General features: G+C 41.0%; 1 protein-coding gene across 1 annotated transcript in view; it reads left to right on the forward strand.

Moving 5' to 3' along the window:
- LOC115007219 (protein sidekick-1-like) overlaps nt 1–21,601 on the forward strand; it is a 206,845-nt gene that overhangs the window by 149,237 nt on the left and 36,007 nt on the right. Inside the window, exons 16-22 of the mRNA XM_029429988.1 lie at nt 35–182; nt 7,471–7,611; nt 9,919–10,100; nt 13,679–13,794; nt 17,691–17,886; nt 18,750–18,848; nt 20,018–20,209. Of these exons, the coding sequence (XP_029285848.1) occupies nt 35–182; nt 7,471–7,611; nt 9,919–10,100; nt 13,679–13,794; nt 17,691–17,886; nt 18,750–18,848; nt 20,018–20,209 (1,074 nt within the window). The remainder of the gene's footprint in view (nt 1–34; nt 183–7,470; nt 7,612–9,918; nt 10,101–13,678; nt 13,795–17,690; nt 17,887–18,749; nt 18,849–20,017; nt 20,210–21,601) is intronic.

A 21,601-nucleotide genomic window follows, 5' to 3' on the forward strand; every position in this document is an offset into this window, starting at 1 on the left:
TTATCAGCCTCTAATCTTTGTGTCCTCTGTCTAGACTCACCGTGGAAGGTCTACCTATCAGAGGTCGATCCTGTGGTGAGCGAGGTATCAGTGGGCGGGCTCACACCTGCTAGGACCTATCAATTCAGGCTTTGTGCTGTCAATCAAGTGGGCAGGGGTCAGTACAGCACCGAGACGCAGAGGTAAGAGTATGACATGCACTTTCAAAGACACATTTATTCCACGTCTTGGACAAACACTATCCGCTTTATTAAACACATATTTCACATAACTTACTTGTGAAGCCACACTACTATTTCACCGATGTTTTCCAAAAAGCATGAAACCATTTAAGAAAAAAAAGTACAACATGCTGTGATTTGTGAGAAATAAAGATTTTCTTTTGCCCTGTTCCACCTCTGTGAAATAGACTTGGTCACACTGCCTTACACACACACTGGGAATGAATAAGCTGGAACCTTTCTACAGTCAAAAGGCATAATGTTTACCCACCCACACACATTTTGTGCATGTTTGTGTGTGTGTGTGTGTGTGTGTGTTGCCATGAGCATGGATAGGGACATTCAAAACATAAATGGATTCTAACAAGGCGAGGACCAACAAAGCATCTCTTTTTGTTTAGAATCAATTTCCTTTGCAATGAGCAATTTATATTCATCCCATCCATAGCCGTAGAAGTCTTTGTGACGTATGTGTGTGTATTTCCCTGTCATTCACCTTCCATTCCACGTAGTGAACTAAACAGAACAAATGATAAATGTGACTGTTCTGTGTGTCTGTGTGTCTGAACGGGAGAGTGTGATTAGGCTTAAAAAGTAAATAGATTGCTTTGCAGATGTTTTATGTTTGTGTGCGCGTGTGTTTGTGTGTTTATCCCAAGAGAAAAACACTAATGGGGGTAATTATGATGCCTTAGCGCTGATGGAACTGAATAGAGTGAAAGAACGTTGGAGTGGGTGTGGCAGGCCTCCTAACAATTTTGCCCCTGAATACGCACGCGCACCAAATCTGTGACACTCACACACAATATACAACAGATGTGGCTGTGTATGTGGAGTAGACAGTGTCTGGCTGAAGAGAGTGACCACAGGCAGCACAAGCCAATTGTGGTTCTGCCAAATAGACTCTCAATAACAACAGCAGCTGTGAACACCGCCGTCACACATTCACACACCTCAGATTGCAGTCTCCTTTCACTCTCCTTTTCTTCAGCTTGTACTTCTTGTATTTTCTATCCTCCTGAATCTTTCTCTCTTCTCCTTCTATTCAAAAATATTTCTCTCTTATCCTCTTATGCGTAGTGTCTGTTATTATTCCTCTCCTCCCTGTGCCTCTGGTCCTTCTCCTGCATGTACCAGTGTATTGTTTGTGTCCAACACAGTCCACAGTCCAAAGTTGGTTGTTAGGGGCGCCGGAGAATAGATTGCATTGATCCTCGCTAAATGAAAGGCTGGCAGACAGACAAGTCATCATTTGTCTGTGTATCAAAGCAGATGGATTTGTGTGTGTCTCATATGTAACCACACACACTTTTGTTTTTCATCTGCTGGATGTTTGCCTGGATATGACACGTTGTAAATGCCAAGGCGCGTGCTTCACTTTACACACAGGGAGCTCGAGGCAGAGGAAAATGTCCTGCAGAAGCTCGGAGCTCCAAATGACAAAATGCAGTAATGTGGGCAGAGCGAGGGAACAGGACAGAATGAAGGAGAAGCTTGTAATATTGATGACAAAAAGCTCTTATTAAAGTTTGAACTCCCAGCTGCTTCTGCACTCTCCCACTTTGTTCCTGTCCTGATAAGAATCGTTATCATAACAGCATTAATTCATACTTTTTCTTTCCTTTCCTCACTTCCTCTTATTCAAAAGAGTTCACAGGATCGCTGTGGTGTAGGAAAAAGTGTCCTGGGAGACTGGACATCCACTAGGAGTATATGAATGAATGTGATCAAAGCTGAAAAAACTACTTCTAAATGCAGAAACTCTCTTGGCGAATCCAATTACACCATCTGGAGTGTCACATACACACACACACACACACACACACAGTTGTTCATGCATGACCTACACTCACACCATTACCATCTTTAAAGAGGAAGCATTAAACAGAGGAAAGACAGATTATGCATTAATGCCTTGAACTCCGGGCATCTTCAGAGGTTTAAAGCATCTGTCTCAATTCTCTTTGCCTTTGCTCCTATTTTTAATTCAGTCCACATCAGAACACATCAGACTTTAACACCGGATGTGTGATAAAATACTCTCTCTCTCTCTCTCTTTTTCTTTCGATCACACGCACACTAATAGACACTCAATATAAAAGATTAATGCTGCAAGAGCTTTGTGAGATTTAAATATTTGCACGAGTCCTGTGCTTTCCAGCATGTCAATCTTGAGTTATATATCTGTGTTTGACTGTGTTGTTGAAGGAGCCTATAGCATAGTCAGTTAGACTATGCAGAGGAAACATCAAGGGGATTGCAGCGAGAACGCTTGCGCTGATAAAAGCTCTGCCAGATGAGGAAGAGCTTGTTTTTCCAATAAAATGGTCGAGATTACAAGCATTTTGCATTCTTGCGATCACCGTTCTCGCCGCTTCCCTATATACTGCGTAGCCCCTATGAGTCAACATTTATGAAGAGGAGGTAATAAGATACAGCTTAGTCCTACATGTACCTGTCATATCCCTCAGAGACCAATTATGTAAGAAGGGATAAACATGAATATCAACTCACAATGTCGACAAACTACACAACTATTACTGTGAACATTTTTCGATATAAAATTGAAAAGAGATAATCTTCCACCACACTGTACAACAATTTAAGTCAATTGCGAGTCAAAATAACACAAGAATGAGACAAATCTGATAATGTCTAATGTCCATTTCTAAAGTTCCTATTGCTTTTCATAATGATGATCTCCTATAAGTAGAGTTTGACTCATTATACGTTGTTGGAGGTGAATATGTTACATTTACAGAAAGCCTAGAAGGCACATGCAATCATATGTCTTCACTGTTCTCCACATCCTCCGCACCCGTGTTCCTAAATGTCGCTGAACTAACCAATCAGAACCTAGGAGGACTTGGACTAAAGAAAATGTGATGAGCACCACAGATTCGACAGATTGTTGTAACTGTTTAAAAGTTACTAATTAAAATATATTTTTTGTAAATGAACTCAAATATATGAATGAACTGAACCAAACTTCTAAATGATATATAACAATATTAAAAGTTCTTCTTATGGTAGACATTGATCAAGCCTCAGACCTCTGCCTTGAACCCCAACCGTGTGTAATTGAGATCATTGAGTTTGTAAAAGCTACTACATTACTATATAATAGTTTCACCATTCATTAGTCATTTAATTGACAGGGTCAGTCTTTAAGTAATCTCATGACAGTTAAAAAGATGCATCATGAGTTAAACAGAAAGGACCAATGTTCCTTTTTCTTAGAAATAAAAGGTCCATTATTGTTATATAAAAATGTCAGACCTTGTCTGCTCAACCAACGCTAACATGCGGATGTTAAACAGGAATAATTGTTCTGCACATGCACCCACATAAACACACTCTCAGACACGTCCATGGCTTGCAAACTCATATAGAATTTATTTGAAACATTGTCTGTAATCTATATATAAGTGCACTTCAGTGCATAACTATACAAGGAACATGTGTGGTAGGGTTAAACGTGCGAATGCAGCATGCATCTTCAATTTCTTTCTCTCATTCATAACGTCATTTATTGCTTTCAACAGATTTTCTCAAAATTGTCCCTCTGTACAAAAATGGCAATTTCACCAACTCCCTGGGAATAAATAAAAACCTGAACATTTTCTCTGCAAGAATTACACTTCTAGTCCCGCCTCGCCTCCCTTTTTATAACTCCGGGGCCACCGCCCAGCCTGGGAACGTCTGCTTTAGGTTGTAAGCATGATAATTTTTACTAATTATCACGCAAAGTACAGCTGAGGCTGATGGAACGTGATTAGTTTTGCAGGTCATCAATTGAGTCATGAGCTATAGTATTGGACAAATGTAAAATGTGACCTGATGATGGCACTAGAGGAAAGGTTAAGTTATCATCAAATGTGTTACAATTTTAACTGAAGGGGACACAAATGTCTGTACCAAATTTCATGGAAATCCTTCTAATAGTTGTCAAAACCACACATGTCAACCTCATGGTGGCGCTAGAGGTAAAGTCAGGTGATCACCAAAGATTCCTCCTCAGGGGTCCATGAATGTCTGTACATCGTCCATCTAATAATAGTTGTTGAGGTATTTCAGTCCCGACCATAATGGTGGCAGACACCATAGAGAAAACCTCTAATTAGCCTTGAATTAGCCTAACGGATGCTTTGCTCCAGAGGTGTGACCACGCCACACATTTAATCATATGTATGCACAGACGCAGACGAGAGCAGATAAAGCTCTAATTATTATTTGCTGTGTTCGTGTTAAAGGTGTGACAATAAAGCAGTCACTATTGTCAGCCACTGTTTCTGTAAAACAACTGTTCTGATTCAACGATTCTTTATGCTCTGCACACCAAAGCACAATAAGGACAGAGCATCTAGTGTCACATTTGATTTATATTGAAGCGTTGTCGCTGATTTGCAATAATAAAAAAAATATCATTGACCGATCAGGTAATGTGACTATGAATCTATTTGTTTATTGAAGTGACAAACCTAAAGCGCAGATACATACAGTAGCAAATGTGTGCCTCAGCTGCTTTTGATCCGTTATGAGAATATGCACAAAGTTTCTGTTGTTCCCCGACAGAGTCTTTTTAGTGTGTGTGCCTCCTCCATTTGTGCAGCTTTTAGCCTCAGGCGTAACAGCACAACATTTAAAGCAGACAAGACTTAAAGTGTCAAACAAGAAGAAAATAGGCTCATCTATTCGGCTGGTTTTACCCAATCATGTCATATCCTGTTTCTCTCTTCCTTTTTTATTGATGTTGCCCTCTGCTCATTTCTCTCTATTTCCTACTCATACTCGATCAAAAATTGTACTATCCTATTTGAATAGAGGCAGATTTAACATCCCGGTAACACCATTACATTTAAGAGTCGGTGTGTATTTGGATTTAGTGAGAAAGCCGGTGGGCATTAAACTGTGGAGAATGACACAGATAGAACTTTTACTAATTCCCACAGCAGAGGGACTCATAAAATGCATGCCCCCCCCCCCCCCCCCCTCCTGCACACACACTATAAAAACATGTACAATCTCCTGCAGAAAATTTCCTCTTTTCCTTAATAACAAGGGACAAAGAAAGTGTGTCACGCGGCGCTCACACAGAGTTACAGTTTGATTTGTTTGGATGCAGTAAATATATGACTGTTGGTATGAATGTTTGTATGTGTTTTGGCGGCTGGATGTGAAGTGTATGAGTAGGTGGGTTGGGGTTTGTGTATTTAATCTCTGGTGTGAAGTTTCTGTCCTCATACTGAACCCACTGTATGAAATATTTACCCGTAAATGTTTGGGAGGGAATTAAGGCAATTCACAAGGAGTTTCTGCTATCGAGTATACGTGTGCCAGTGTGCATTTGTGTGTTTTACTCGCAGTCAAATAGTGAATGACCGCATCTGTTCAGTACTGTAAGGGTGTGTGGGTATGTGTAGCGTGAGTTTGTGTATGTGTGCATTAATGTGCATCATCAATTTCAGTCAAAAGCAGTGGCATAGTTGAGGATTATATATACCCCATTTCCAGGCGGCTACACTAATGCCCATCTCATTCACACAAGGCCCATTAGACTATGTGTGTGTGTGTACATGTGTATTCCTGTAACACCTGGTGCTGTCTGACAGTGGCTAACCTAATGGAAGTAAAGCACAGCTGTAAAACCACTGGCCTGTGCCATATATCCGCCTGCACAAGTCTCCAGCTAACAGCGTGTCACACCCTTACTTTCACACAAACACACACATATAGATGTGCACACACATTTATAGACACATACAGATTCACACACACAAATACAGAGAACCATACCGCGGCTAATGGCTCAATAGCTCATCGAGAATCATTCAGGCAGACATGGGGCACAGAGGGGAAGTGAGGGGGGGTTGGAGGGATGTAAATCTCCAGTCATAATCCATGGAAGGGAAAAGACCATCGGATGTAGCGTTCTGTCTTAAGCTGGGAGAAATTTGTTTAGTGTGTTTATATGTGTGTGTATGTGTGTGTGTGTGTGTGTGTGTGTGTGTGTGTGTGTGTGTGTGTGTGTGTGTGTGCACATATGGCTCTGATTACGTTAGCTGAGCTGCTTACAGTAAAGCCAGAGGCTGACCAGCTCAGCCTCTGTGCTTTACCAACCATGAGAGGGCTGGGAGCTTTAATCACGGGTGGGGCATGGAAGGGAGGGGAGAGGTTTTTGTTTTTTTACAGCGTAGAAGAGGAGGGAAGGAGATGAGTAAAAGATAGAAGGATGAAATAATTGAGGCCAAAGCACATGATGGATGAAAGGTGAAAGTTTGCAGATGGAAGAGAAAAAAATAGAGAAGGGGATCAAAGTGTCGAATGGAAAGATTGGAAAAAGGTTTGGAGAGACAGAAGAGAGTTGAAGAGGGCACAGAGGGCAAGGGATCGCTAGAAATAAAAAGACGAGGTCTTTGCTCATTTTCAACTAATAGTGATTAACTATCCATAGCTGTCGTCCTGTAGAGCCGGCCTGCTGAGGATATTGTGCTAGGGTTGACGTTGAAATAGAAACTGCCCGGACAAAGATTGCTGGTGTATACATTTGACATTAGTTGGAAAATCTCAAGTTAAAAGGAAAGAAATAAAACAGTATTCTGCTTTATACACACAGTAAATGCCTGTTTGCTGTTCTCAGCTGGCAGTGAATAAAACACAGATGTGATTCAACTTATGCTGAGTTCATGAACGCTTCTTACATTTGTTGTTTTAAACACCCAGCGTCAGCTCCATCATTACCAGGAGAAATCCTATGGCGCACTGGAAGTGATGCGTTAAACGTTTCCATCAGCGGCTGCGGTGGTTTGTTTGGAATGAATGAACAATATAGCCAGAGATGAAAAGCAAAAGTATTAAATGAAATTGCAAGACACACGTGGAGAACGAGGGATGAGAGAGATGAGCCCTGAATTCAATAAGAATTAATCAGAGCTGCTTAAGCTGTGAGATGATTCTCCATTATAGTTGCAGCTCTGTCTCGTGTGTCACCAGTGACGAACATGATAATGTGTTTGGAGACAGTCTGACCACCAATCTAGACAAGATGAAGATACTTGGAAAATAAATTCCTTTTTTAGCCTACTTACCTAATACCTGTGCAAACCGTCCATATAGGTGCTATGTTGGACACCAGATGAAAAGCACAAATACACTAACAACACTTCTCAGCAATACTGATATCTCATTACAAGAAGCCTAATACACTTCATATAAATAATGTCTTTCTTTCTTTCTTTCTGTGTGTTAGATTGATGCTGAGGGAGGAAGCACCCAGCGCTCCTCCAAAGAATATTGTGGCCAGTGGCCGGACAAATCAGTCCATCATGGTCCAGTGGCAGCCTCCCCCAGAACCCCAGCTCAACGGAGTCCTGCGAGGATATGTACTCAGGTATACATAAGCACACAGAAATATATACGTATACATATATTTGGCTTTATAACACTGCCAAGTCTTTCAGGACTTTGAAAAATGTATGAAATATCTTCGATTATTCGGTTATTTTGACAGTTAGACAGACAAAACAAACAATTTCACATGCTCATCTAAGAATCTGGAATACTTTGACAGGCATGTTCTATTATTTATTGACATTTTAAAGTGAAACTCCCGTCAATTTGTTCTCTATGACGGCATCTATGGCGATAAGCGGTAATTGCAGGTGTTGTTTTTGGACGTCACCTCCCAGAGATCCAAACTGTGTTGCCTTTCCCAGAATGTCGCCACAGACACTCAGTTCGTAATACTGCAAATGCGAGGGCTTCCATCAGCGGGCCATAGATAGTGACATAACAGACATTTATATCAATAAAAAAAGGACAAGATTATTAATTTAACATCCGTATAATAACTGTCTGGATTGTGTTAACAACATATAGAAATGTTCCCCCATTTCTTTTGTCTCCACGTCTCCCTCTCCATCTTTATCAAACACCTAACCACACATACAATCACACACAGACACGAGTGCTCTTTACAGATGCTCTGGCTGCCCTTGGTCCTCTGTCCTTCAGTTTGATGTCTACCTAAAGTGTGACACATTGGATGTAATCAAACTGTCATCAGCTGCCTCACACAAAATTTGCATATAATTTCAGTATAAGTTATCAGGTCTTTATCCTCGTTCAGTGTGTCATCTGCCTCCACTTCAGAAATCAGTTGAACATAGAAACGCATACTCAGACATCTCTACTGTATCATTTCAGCTTTATGATTTACCCCCCAGTATGAGAGCCAGTGGGTCAGGTGGCACAACCTCACTTTGTGTATCTGTTTCTGTGTGTATGAGTCTGTTCCTGTGTGTTGGATGTGTGTATACTGTATGCATGTGTGATAGAGCGCTGACTCAGCCGGTTAAACGTTGAAATATCCTGTTACACGGAGTAGGCTCCACATTAAAACGCTGACATGTGGATTATTACTCCATTCAGCTCCATCAGATATGTACAATACCTAAGTGGTATTACACCTCCCTGTCTAGTCGGGTCATATATCCATTTAAGTGGACATTTATATCACATGTAGTAAAGCGAGGCCTTGAAGGTGCACTATTCAGATATGTCTACTATGCATTAAATGTTTTTATTCTTTAGGGCATTCTGACATGATTCAAGCAACTTACAATAGAACATCCTTTAAAGTGGTTTCTCTGTCTATTAGATGACCCAACATACGTGATACTGTGTGAAAATGAAATGTCTGTGTGTTCAGACACAGTATGCACACTAGCATGATTTTATATTATCATGTTATTAAAGGGACAGTTCACCACAAAATCAAAACTACATACTTTTCCTCCTACCTGAAGTGGAACAGTGAACCCACTCATGGTCGAGAGGCTGGTGCTCACTGTCTGGCGGGTGTAGTTCGGTAGAAGGAAAATAGTTCCTACATGAAACTGTTCACAACAAACTCTGTGGATTATCTTGAGTAACTGGGTCATAAAAGAGACATTGCTGTTAAGTTTTTCAAAATATGGTGATTTGAGCACCACAAGCCGAGTTCCATCTCGTTCCGTTATTTTCGAGAGAAGGCGGATATTTCTCAACCAACACAATCTAGATTGATAAATATTACTATATATATATATATATATATAATCTATATATGAGGAAAAATATGTTCTTTTGATTTTGGGGTGAACTGTCTCTTTAAGATATGTGCAAAGTATTTCTAGGCTTGGGACTTTGTGATTATATTACATTCATTTATTACATGATTTTGACTTAAATAAAAAGAATTTGGTTAATTTTTGATGCATAACAAGTAAACATAGTAAGAGAATATATCCTACTAGAGAGGATCATTTCTAGTACTTTCTTGAAACACATATATACATATATCAGGAGCAATTCTGGGTTTATTTTCTTGCTCAAGGGTATTTAAAAAGTGAGAAGGGAGTACCAATCGATTGAACCCCCGATGATTAATGTCCAACCTCTTCTACCACAGTTGTAATATACAGTACATATATTTATCTGAGTGTTTTTGACCTATGCCAAATAACTCACTCACTGCTCACTTGTTTAGCTACAAGCCAACATATTTACAAGTGTGTGTGTGTGTGTGTGTGTGTGTGTGTGTGTGTGTGTGTGCGCGTGTGTGTGTGTGTGTGTGTGTGTGTGTGTGTGTGTGTGTGTGTGTGTGTGTGTGTGTGTGTGTGTGTGTGTGTGCGTGCGTGCGTGTGTGTGTGTGTAGGTACCGTCTGGCAGGGCTTCCTGGGGACTACCAGGAGAAGAACATCAGCAGCCCAGAGACCAACTACTGTCTGCTGAAAGATCTGATCATCTGGACACAATACCAGATCCAAGTGGCTGCCTTCACTGGAGCCGGCCTGGGCGTCTACAGCAGCCCTGTCACTGAGTACACTCTGCAGGGAGGTGAGTTTAGACACACATACACACACACACACACACACACACACACACACACACACACACAAAGTTGTATTTCTCGGTCTTGGAGGGCAAAGCAAATGTACCAAGAAGTTTTGAGACATTATGTCAATTATTCGTGCATTCACACATATTCTTGAACTCAAAGTATTCTAGCATAAACATATTAGCAGCATAATCTTTCAATAAACTTTAGTTTAATTAACTTTACAAAATAATATCTTCCGTGCTCCTAGAATCCTTCAGTCCTGGACCAGAAAGACTTCACATCTGGGCAATCCCACATTATATGCACACATGTTCCCACTTTGTTATTATGTTGCACTGGGGGCAAATGTGTGTGAGACAAAGCTGGAGTGTTTTTAAGTGTTTCCTGATGGTCAAATAAAATCTATTAATAGATTTATAGTTAATCACTTGATTAGAATGTTGAGATGAGACGGCAATCGGTTCCCATACTCTTGTCTGATTATTTGATTACTTCTCCTTGTGTCGTATACGAGTTAAGCTGCCTTCACACGATAGGGAATGTCCTCTGCGCTCAAGGCGAGATGCGGCGCAGAGCCTCGCTGTGAAGACAGCTAGTTAGTTTTGTTCCTATGGTTACCTCCTATGCGTGCCTGTGCCGCTTTCTCACAGGTGTCATGTCATTGGTTGCGTTTTGAAAGGTCACGACAATCGAGATCCAAGTTGAAATAATTAACGCAGCGCTCGGCGGAACAACGGCACGGCCAGCACAGAGCTGCTGATCATGTGAACGTAGCTATAGATGCAAGACTCCCACGTATAGGTGGTTGTATATATATATATATATATATATTAAAAGGGAGAGCATTATTTCATGGACTCTGTAAGCTCCAGTAATAAACATTAGCTGTAGACAGAAATAGCGTAGGGGCGACGCAGGACTTGCACCTCCCATCTGGCCAAGGAGCACCTTCGGGTGCTGCATGATGAGCTGGAGGAAGTTAGTGTCTGTACTTGCTCTATAAATATGTTTATATGATATTCATATTGTGTTGATTGTAATAAACATGGCTGCTCAGAGGAAAACACGTTTAAGTCTTTCAAACATAAATGCATGCAGATACAGTGAAAGACGGGAGAGCGTAAGTGAACACATTAAAGGAGAACGAGAGGAAGTGGTTGTTGGGGTAAATCTTCTTTAAAAACGTCCTGAGTTTTATTCCCGACAGTTTATAATCACTATTAAAGATTGGCTCAGCTACACACACACATACATACATAAAACTCACTGTGGTTATTACGAAGAGTTCAGGACAGGTTTATAGACTCAGGAGAGGAAGTTGGGCTCATTAATTATTCTAATGTGGTTTAATGGGAGTGGCTGCAATGGATTGGACATTTTCTCTCTTACTATCTCTGAGAGGATGTGTTTGAACTCAGTGTTAGACTCTGATAACATTGCTCTTCTCCCGCTCTCACATACAGGCAAATTAAGATTCCCCCAGAGGACAGAGTTTAGTGTTTTATCTGTAGCTGAGGGCTGCGACGGGTTAGAAGCCGATCCCCAGGAGTGCAGTCAGCATGTCGGGGTGGGGGGGGTGGGGTATCTTTAACATCAATGAATCTTCCCTCTTCCTCTCTGTCTTCTCTTCCATTTTTTTTTTTACTGGTTTTTGTTCTGTATACTCTACTCTCTTTGTGTGTTGTCTCACACACAAGATCTAAAGGGCATTCCCATAATGCAACAGTGCTTTTATCACTATGTGGCTCTCTAGCATCAGCATAAACCCCTTACAGTGTAATCACCATAACATGTGCCCACAGACACACATACTGTATGTATATCACACACACACACACACACACACATGCACACACACATTTCACAGTCACACGCTTCCCTTCTCCTCCTGTCTTTGATGCGATCACGGTTCCTTTTTCTCTCGCTGACCTGCTGGTGTGATAGATTCCATACAATGCATAAAGATTCACATGTAAAGGCACATTCACACTCTGACATGAAGGAAAAATAAGAAAAATAAACAGGAGACACAGTGGAGCATTCCTGGAGTGGATGAAATAAATCTGAGTCTAACACTACACCTTCAGCCCTTGTTTACCAAATGTACCTCCAGCCAGCATCCTGTTTATTTTCAAATCGAACAAATAACTTTCATTTGTATAGAAGAAACCGCTGTAATATAATATACCGTTTATTCCACATTCTCTTATATCTCTTAGCAGTTTTGTCCTCTCCAGCTCACTCTCTGGTGGAGGATGAACGCCTTGGCCAAGTTTATACACGCTTCAAACAGACTTATTGCTTCTCTTCTATTTACTATATAAGTTATTACTATTCTGCTTCCGTTTGACCGAAAATTCTTATTGTTACAATTTTTAGTGTTAAAATCTTTGAACCGAGATTCAAAATTTCTTTTTTAAACGCAAATGTTTTTTTAATTGCAAACAAAACAGAGAGAAGAGAGAAGAATGTTAGAAACATGTACTGTATGTGTTATACGTTAATTAAAGGGGCACTGCAGGGATTTAACACGTGAAGCTTCAGCTTGTGGCTTTACATGTTTTAACAGAAAACCCACATAACAAATTGGAGGTGTTTGAAATAAATGAACATTCAGTAGGCATACTTTTTCTGAAATTAAAGACACTATCCAGTTGCCAGTTTTGCAAATTGTTCCAGATCGGGTATTTTTCTTTTTAGCTTGACCCATAAACTAAAAACCAGGATATCCGCGTCCTCTCCTCTTTCGATTTTGACCTTTCTTTTTTTAAAAACCTGCCTCTTATTCAGTGCTCCAACTTTATGTGAGTACAATACTAAAACGCTGGAGTGCCCATTGTAAGTTAAGTATTAATACAAATCCAGTGTCATGATTTTTGTAGCTTTGTACATTGTATTTTGGTTATTAATATTTCAAGCTGAGTATGCAGTTACATCGTGTAGGTATTGAAGTTCTACAGGGCTGCTTGGTTAGAAAAGGGTTCTGAAGCAACAACTCCAGCGAGTCATCTAACTTTCTGTGGCCACTATCTAACCTCCTGAGGTCTCTGGCCGAATGGCTTAATAGATTTAATTTATCATTTTAGCTGAGTTTATGAGCAGTCTTTGTTCAGCACCAGTCACTGAAGGGGCATTACCCTAATCTCATTTAGTCATTCCTAAACTGATGCTATGCAAAACATGTGAATGCAAAATACAATAGATGAGATTAATTTTATTGAAAAATTAGGTCATTTTGCAGCAGAGAATAGGAGTTTAGGTTTGGCATTTAACTTTTCTGCAAGCCAAGCAGATATTTTTAATTAGAAAATGAACTGAATCTCAGTGTGAAATATGGTGCTGTGTGATATATTTAAAACCACTACTTGTTGAAATAGTAAAAGCACAACCCTGAAAACTGTTTTACTTTTACAGCTTAGGGCTCCAAGCTTGTTACTGTATGTTTGTTTCCAGTGTGGTGAAGCTATTGCATCTAAGTGTGTGTGTGTGTGTGTGTGTGTGTGTGTGTGTGTGTGTGCGTGTGTGTGTGTGTGTGTGTGTGTGCGTGTGTGCGTGTGTGTGTGCGTGTGCTTAGTTCCCACAGCACCTCCGCAGGAAGTGGAAGTTTTAGCTATCAACTCGACTACCATCCGCTTCACATGGAACCCTCCGCCTCAGCAGTTTATTAATGGCATCAACCAGGGATACAAGGTAAGCATCTGCATGTGTGTGTATGTTATAACACTACGTATAAAACTGTATGTTGACATACATTATACATTCATATGGTCAGGATCTCACTTGTTGCATGAGATTGATGAGGCCTAATGTCTTTCAAATGTTCGTCATCTTTCATCATAATCTTTTTCTAAATAAAAACAACATCTGCCCAATTACAAACATGTAAATATTATATTAAATATGCATTGCAGAAGACAAGATAATAGCCAGTATTTTGACAATAATGGGCTCCAAGATAAAAAGAAAAAAGATGCTTAATTAATCTGCGCCTCTGTGTGGATGTGGGAGTGAATTGTGCGGAAAAACTTGTTAACCTCTCTTCGGACTTTCAGCTCAAAGGTCATGTCCCAGAATGCACTGCCTTGCTCTTGTTTACCCATACGCTTAGCCCAGCCAAGTGTGGGATCAGCTCCAGGTAGAAATGAAAATGACTGATAGAGGAAAAAGAGAAAGGATTAAATGGGGAAAGGGAAGGGGGGGAGGTGTTTAGAAAATAGAGGGCGAGGGAACGAAGAGAAATAATAAAGATTCAGGATAATGGAGAGCCGGGTGAGAGCGAAGGATTAAATAATGTGAGTGATCTATACGTAGTAGTTGTGGAACGTGATTTATTCTTCACTTTATTGTGGCAACCAACCCCTAAGGACCTGATTAACATGACAAAGAAAACACATCACATTCTTGCTGCGCGTCACTGGGTCAGTGTGCGTGTGTTTTGGAAAGTGTGAATGTTTGTGTCTTTGTTTGAGTGATAAATACTATATGGCTTTCTTTGTGTTTGATGTGGCTTTCTGATGCTATCTCTGGATACCAGGCTTTACCACTTAAAATCAGTGGAGCCTCTCGCTGCTGCTGCTGCTGCTGCACACGTGGGTGTGTGTCTTCAGGTGTGTTGTGCCGGTTAGAGGACAGTAGATAATGATATTAATTAAAAGAGGATATGAAGCATCTCATCCCCCCCCCCACAGATCACTGACTGTATACAATACCCTTAATAATATAGCTCAAAACTGATTGCCGGAGGGGGAACCAAAGAACCGCTTCTGGAGCGTCTTCTGTGTCCTTGAAACTGTCTTTTTATGACTTACCTTTCTGTCGGAGTGGAGAGGAGTTCAAGACGAGTTGACTTCAGATTCTTTCTTTATTCTTTCTTTCTCTATCTTTAACATTTCAGTCCTGGTTGATGTAGCGACACCAGGATTGTTGCCACACAGTTTGTAATACAGCACATTAGGAAATATTGCAATACTTTTATCACCATTGTGTTACCTCATAAAATAATAACAGACATTTATTTAAATTAAAATCTTTCGAGATTGCCACTCTAAACCGATTGCATTTGAATTCTCATGTTTCTTTAAAAGATGCATTGACAGCGAGAAAAATAAATACACTTACTCGCTCAGTATACAGAACACTTCATGAAGAACTTTGCCCTATACCTGAGGTACCACATGTGACAGCAGGAAGATCAAACTGTGTTGTTCTGTCTCTGCTCAGGTCCCACGTCTACAAGGGGACAGGACTGCACTGCATGTGTTCTTCAGCACACTTTGGGTTTCCATTGCATTCTGGTCCCGTACGCACACGTTACTATCGCAACATCCGACCAACATCCCAGCACCCTTTGAAAGTGGAGTAGCATCTGATACTTGAGGGTGCCAGATCAGCATTCTTTTACTGCTCCCAAACTGTACTGTGCTGATAATAAAATACAATTCAAATCCTTATTTTACCATGACAGACATCGCAGTGCGGCACCCTTTAGGCACAGAGAAAAGAAGCCACTTAAGTGTCTCTGGGTAACACAGAACTCTTTCCTAACGGGAGATCCCTGTGTGTTTGATAGGCTTGCTTTTGCACATTGTTCAGTGGGAAAGCATTCGGTTATTGCTGAACTTTTTCACATATTTCACAGATCTATGCAGATAATGCTTGTTGTAAATAAAAAGCTGAAAATACCCAGTAGAGTAGATAGACAAATATGGATATGGATATGGATATGAAACTGGATATTATAACGTGGACACATAACATGTACCTGGAATTAAATTAGAAGCTTTATGTGCACCAGATTCAAGTTTTGGAGCTTTTGCTACTTTCCATTAGAAACATGATTAGACATTAAGGAATGTATGATTTTTGGTATTCTGAGAGGCGTCAGAATCATTCCCACTTGGCATGCTGTCTGTGAGGAGGCTCTGGGTGTGATGATGTTGTAAACTCATGGTAAATAGACTATTGCCTTCTCCCTGGTACCGTGATTATACATGACTCTGTATTCTGTTTGGGACATTCTCTATGAGGCTGTGCAAATGTAATGTTACTATAAGTTTTTGGCGTATCTCTGTCTATAGATTGGATTTGTGCTGTGATAATATTCAGTAAGTAAGGACAACTAAAGCTCATCAAGTTTTTCTATTATTATTATTATTATTATTAATAATTAAAGTGAATATTGTTTTCCACATCACTGCCCTCGTAATAATCGGGATTCATGTTGCACAGGGACAGTGTGAAGAAAATGAGTGTGGGTCACGTACTGTATGCCATCAGTGATACCGCATACAGAAACAAGCCTGGTGTCTGATCAAGCGTCGGTTACCGTTCTGTTACATAATTTACTGCGCAGAGAGTAAAGCCAGAAGAAAGAGGAAATGGTGGTGAACACATTGAAGATTTGAAACAGCAGGTTAGACAGTGGAAATGCAAAGTGTTGAGAACACAGACATTGTGCGTACAAGTCAAAGTTTTCAGTTATCAGATACAAATATAAGATTTGCTTTGCACACGGACCGGCGACGCAGTGATAATGAATGTAAATGTCTCACCAACAGAGACATTTACAATTCTTCATTTAAATGCAGCTTCTTGCATAAACAGCTTTTACTTACCTCTAACCCATTGCACTTGATAATTAAAATGAAAACTTCACATCTAAGCTAGTTATTGTTCAGCCAGGAACTCTAAATATGGTGCCACATCACAGTTTTGCCCATGGCTTATCTCTCATTATGAATATGTAAGTGTATGCTTTGTCTGTTTTTGTGTATAGAGCAATAACACAAACCAAACGGCTGTTGTTCTGGATGAAATCAAGTCTCACAATACAGTCAAATTAACTTTTTGTTGTACTGATAATCAAACTTCAGATGCCGTTATGACTGATAATTGCCTGCTGGCAGGAATTTATGTTAAGTGCTACTTTCATACGTAAATAAATGCTTACATTTGAATATGTTTGGAGATGCAGAAACTTTTTAGGTGGAATGAAACATGAATATTGTTTAGCAACTTTGACAAATTTGTATTTAGCATTTGGCAGTTTTTAACTTTCACGACAGAAAACCCCCCCCCTGGGTATTAGCCTGATTCCAAAAGAAGATTCACCATAGTTCATGCTGTGGTGCAAATAAGTTGTGTCTAAGTTGTGTCTCATAAGTGCAGCCTGAATAACAATATTTGGATCTGGTAGCTTGAAGCTAATACTGCTTGATTAAAATAATGACTATATAATGCTATAGTGACTACGCTGAGTGATCGTTAGACTGGATAGAAAAGTAGTTTGGACATGTGAACTCAATGCAGACGACTTCTGTAGCTTACAAGACTTTTATAACAATTCAATACAAACAATAGCGTGTGCATGGCATGCGCATCCAATCACTCCCAATCCCTGCACTCACACACGACCCAGTGTTCAAAATACTATTACAAAATACACACAAATAATTCATAAGTATATAATGGCTTCAACATATACAATAAACCACAAACTGGGACATTGTAGGTGCCGTGTGGTGACCAGCTGGATGAAAGGAGATTCAGTAGATGTCACCAGTAACCATCTTTCTCACTTAACACAGCTGCTGGTGTGGCCAGAGCAGTCTCCAGAGGACGTTATCGTGGTAACCATCACCCCGGACTACCCTGGTTCACGCCACACGGGGTTAGTCAGCGGACTCAAGAAATTCACCTGGTATTTTGGCTCCACCGTCTGCTTCACAACACCTGGAGACGGCCCCCGCAGCCAGCCCAACCTGCTGCAGACACACGAGGACAGTGAGTACACACACACACACACACACACACACACACACACACTTCAATGTGAATAAAGCCAGAACACGACACAAAGAACACCATCAGCCTCTCCTGTGAATAATTGTGTAAGTGTATTGACTTGCTCTGTGTTCAGTCCAGCTGTTCTATCAGTGTGATGCACAGCTGTGTACACAATCACTTTCTTTGGTTTACTTTTTAATCTTAGTTTCCCCCCCCCCCCCCCACCCCTTCTTTTTTCAACTCTTGTCTTGAATTAATTCCCATGTTTTCAGGCACACTGATATTTATAGCCTACTGTTCCATGCATAAACATAATAGCTGCCACTCCCAGTTGCAAGTACACGTGCACACAGTCGCACCATCAAATAAAACACAATAGCCTATAGGTAGACAGACAAGCAATTATTACCAAGCAGCAATTATCGAGTGGGAAAGGGATATTAGAAGCCGTGTGCATACACACACACACACACAAACTCACACACGTGCACACGCTCTCTCACTGCCATGGACTGGTATTGATTGGGTGCTGGGCGTGTTTCAGGGTTAACGGTGGGTGTAATTCTTGCTTGATGATAGCTTTTTTGTGTGTGTATGTGTATGTGTGTGATTCTGTGTGAGTGTTATTGAATGTTTCAGATGAATAGCTTAATCGCTCTGCAGGGAGAGTGGTTAGAGAGCCATACATGAAATGAGAAACGACAGGCATGCGTGCACCTGAGTGAGCATGTGTGTGCTTGGTGTTCAATGCCGATGTGAATAGGAGGTGGTGTGTAAAGTTGTTACACTTCCTAAAACAATACTGTTGAATACATTAAAATGTAACTAATATTGTCTGATGTATGTTTTATTTTTTTCAGCCCCTGGACCCGTTCGCCACCTGAGCTTTACTGAAATCTTGGACACATCACTCAGAGTCAGCTGGGCAGATCCTGACGACAAGAATGGCATCATCACCGGTTAGAGCAATTTTAACTCACGATTTCCTCCATCTTCCCTCCATAATCAAGAAACTTCCTTTTTTCTGTCTCTCTAACAGCTGTGATAAGAGAAGCTTACATTAGGTTTGTATGTTCTTGCCAGAAAGTAAAACACACAATGATTAGACATAATATGCCCAGCATTTCCAATTAAAAGGGATTCTTCACAGGTGGAAACATACAGTGTGTAGAATGACTAATTCAAGTAAAAAAGCAAAAAGCTTCTCCTTGAGGCAGCAGTGAGCGAAGAACACGAAGACTTTTAGAGTTTCTTCAGTATTCTTCACTTAGTCTTTTTATTTCCGTCTGGCGTCCACAGACATCCCCCTGTCTCTGAGAACTGATTCATCATCAGCTAATCCCTTCTCTCTGCAGCTTGTCTTTTTACATTATCTCCAACATGCCCTCATCCCACGCTTCCCAACACCCAGGGTGTTGTTTGTGTGGCGCATCACAGAGCTCAAGGCATTCCCCCCCCCCCCCCCAATTCATTTCGCTTCAGCTCGTCAGTGGCTCTGTTAGACAATGGTGCTGGAGAACATGACAACCTGCTGTGAATTAAGCGATTACACTACATCGTGTGCGTGTGTATGCGCACAGTATGTGTCTGTGTGTTGTTGACATGGCTGCACCATGCCAAGCATTCATCAGGCACCTACAGTACACAACAAGATACACACAGTCTAACTGCACCAGGCTGCAGTGGCTTTACTGGTGGCTTACACACACACACACACACACACACACACACACACACACACACACACACACACACACACTGTATGGTGGGAGCGAGGAAATGGTTATTCAATCAAGGTCACCTTGCACATTTACTCTTTTCTCCTCAACCTGCTTTTCATCCAGCACCAGGTGAGCACAGAGACAGATGAGGGACCATTCACCCTCTCCAGGCCTCACACACACACACGTTTGAAGGTGGTGGAGTGTGATGTATGACTGTGAAGATGCATAGGGACAGACGGGGATTTTGACTGTAGTTACCCCTCCCTTACTCCCTTCCTCCTTTTTGGCTTTGTGCCTCTAATTATGTGTAATTGTGTGCGCTTGTGCATGTGTTTGTGTGCCGACATGTCTGCTCATGTCTATATGCACCTTTATTAACCCAGCGTGTGCTCTACTCTCCGCAGGCTACGTGCTGTGGTGGGCAGCGTCTGGCGTAGAGTCGAGCCGTGAGGAACGTTCACTGTCCAACTCGACCCTGCAGTATCAGCTGACCGGCCTCACCTCCACCACCATGTACACACTACAGGTGGCAGCGCTCACCGCCGCAGGACGGGGCGTGGTCACATCATCCACCATCTCCACTGGAGTCCCACCAGGTACTATAAATACACGCATACACACACACACACACAAGCCGCTGACAGTGAATGTTAAAAAAGATATTATCTGTGTGTGTGTGTGTGTGTGTGTGTGTGTGTGTGTGTGTAGCAGGGTAAATATGACTGATGAGCTCTTACGATGCCATTGTCTTTCCTCAGGCTGATAAGTGGCTGTTACTGTGCATCCATGAATCATCACCCACACAAGCTACACACACATTTACATGCACAGTCACACAGAGTTAGTCACTTACAGCATCTTAGAGAGCGCTTTAGTGTGTAGTTTAATTGTGTGTGTGTTCCTATTTTGCTTGTGTGCATGATGACTTTGCATGATTGGACTAAGGCCAAGTTACAATCATTATTAGTGCTGATTAACTGCAAATGGCAAAGTGGAGGGAATGCAGAGCTGGGGGAGAGAGGGCAAGAGACAATCAAAGAACATGACTGAAGAAGGGAGAGCAGACAGAGAAACATAACGAGGGAAGAACAGAGGAAAATGCAATATCCAAAGAACAGAAGACCCAAGTCTCTTTGAAATTGACGAAGAGGAAGTGGAGGAAAATTGAAGAAAAACTCTGCACATACAGCTGGATTTTTGTCCTAACATTTTCTGATTACTAATTTATGAATAAAAGCAGAAAAAGTGAAAGCAAGATGGATACAGACATTTCTTAGATTCAGAAGTTATTCATTAATTCATGAAAGCAAAAGACTGAAGGAAAGACGGAGGACTGAAGACTAGGAAACAGTACTAAAGAATGAGAGAGAAAGAGAGAGATCCACCGAGCATAGATCCTTGTCTTGTTTATTTATTCATGTATTCATGGAGTTGAGAGAATTTTGTCATTCATCTGAGCAAGGCAGCTGATATCAACATTTCCACATTATAACCCTTACAAGTTTGCTGCATGCACTTACAGAGCAATGAGGGCTGATAGCTATAATTTGTCTTTTGTTGCACACATGTACCTCGCTGTATCGAGAATAAATATTCCCTGGTTTACATAATAGCACGACCCAGTCATGTCATATAGTCTCTTTACAATAAAACAAAAAAAACTGAAATATTGTGCAAAATCCACCCAGTGCACTGGTGTGTTACAACACACGGCCTTTGATTTCAAACATTGGCTTTACAGATCTGTATTCTGCCATGTTCAGCAAATATGATGCTTGTGATGCTGCAGCAGTATTGGATGGATTACAGCAGATCACACCAGAGCACTTACACCATCCAGATATACAAACTATCAACCAAGTAGTGAAGAGAAGTGGGTCTGAAGTGCTCGGTCTTGTGATGAGCGAGACAATTTAGAGCAGTGTGGAGTGTGATGATTCTTGATTATGCAAATGTCGTTAACAGAAACAAGCTGTAATGTATTTTTA

Source organism: Cottoperca gobio, chromosome 1 (assembly GCF_900634415.1).
Source record: "Cottoperca gobio chromosome 1, fCotGob3.1, whole genome shotgun sequence".
NCBI classification, from domain to species: domain Eukaryota; kingdom Metazoa; phylum Chordata; class Actinopteri; order Perciformes; family Bovichtidae; genus Cottoperca; species Cottoperca gobio.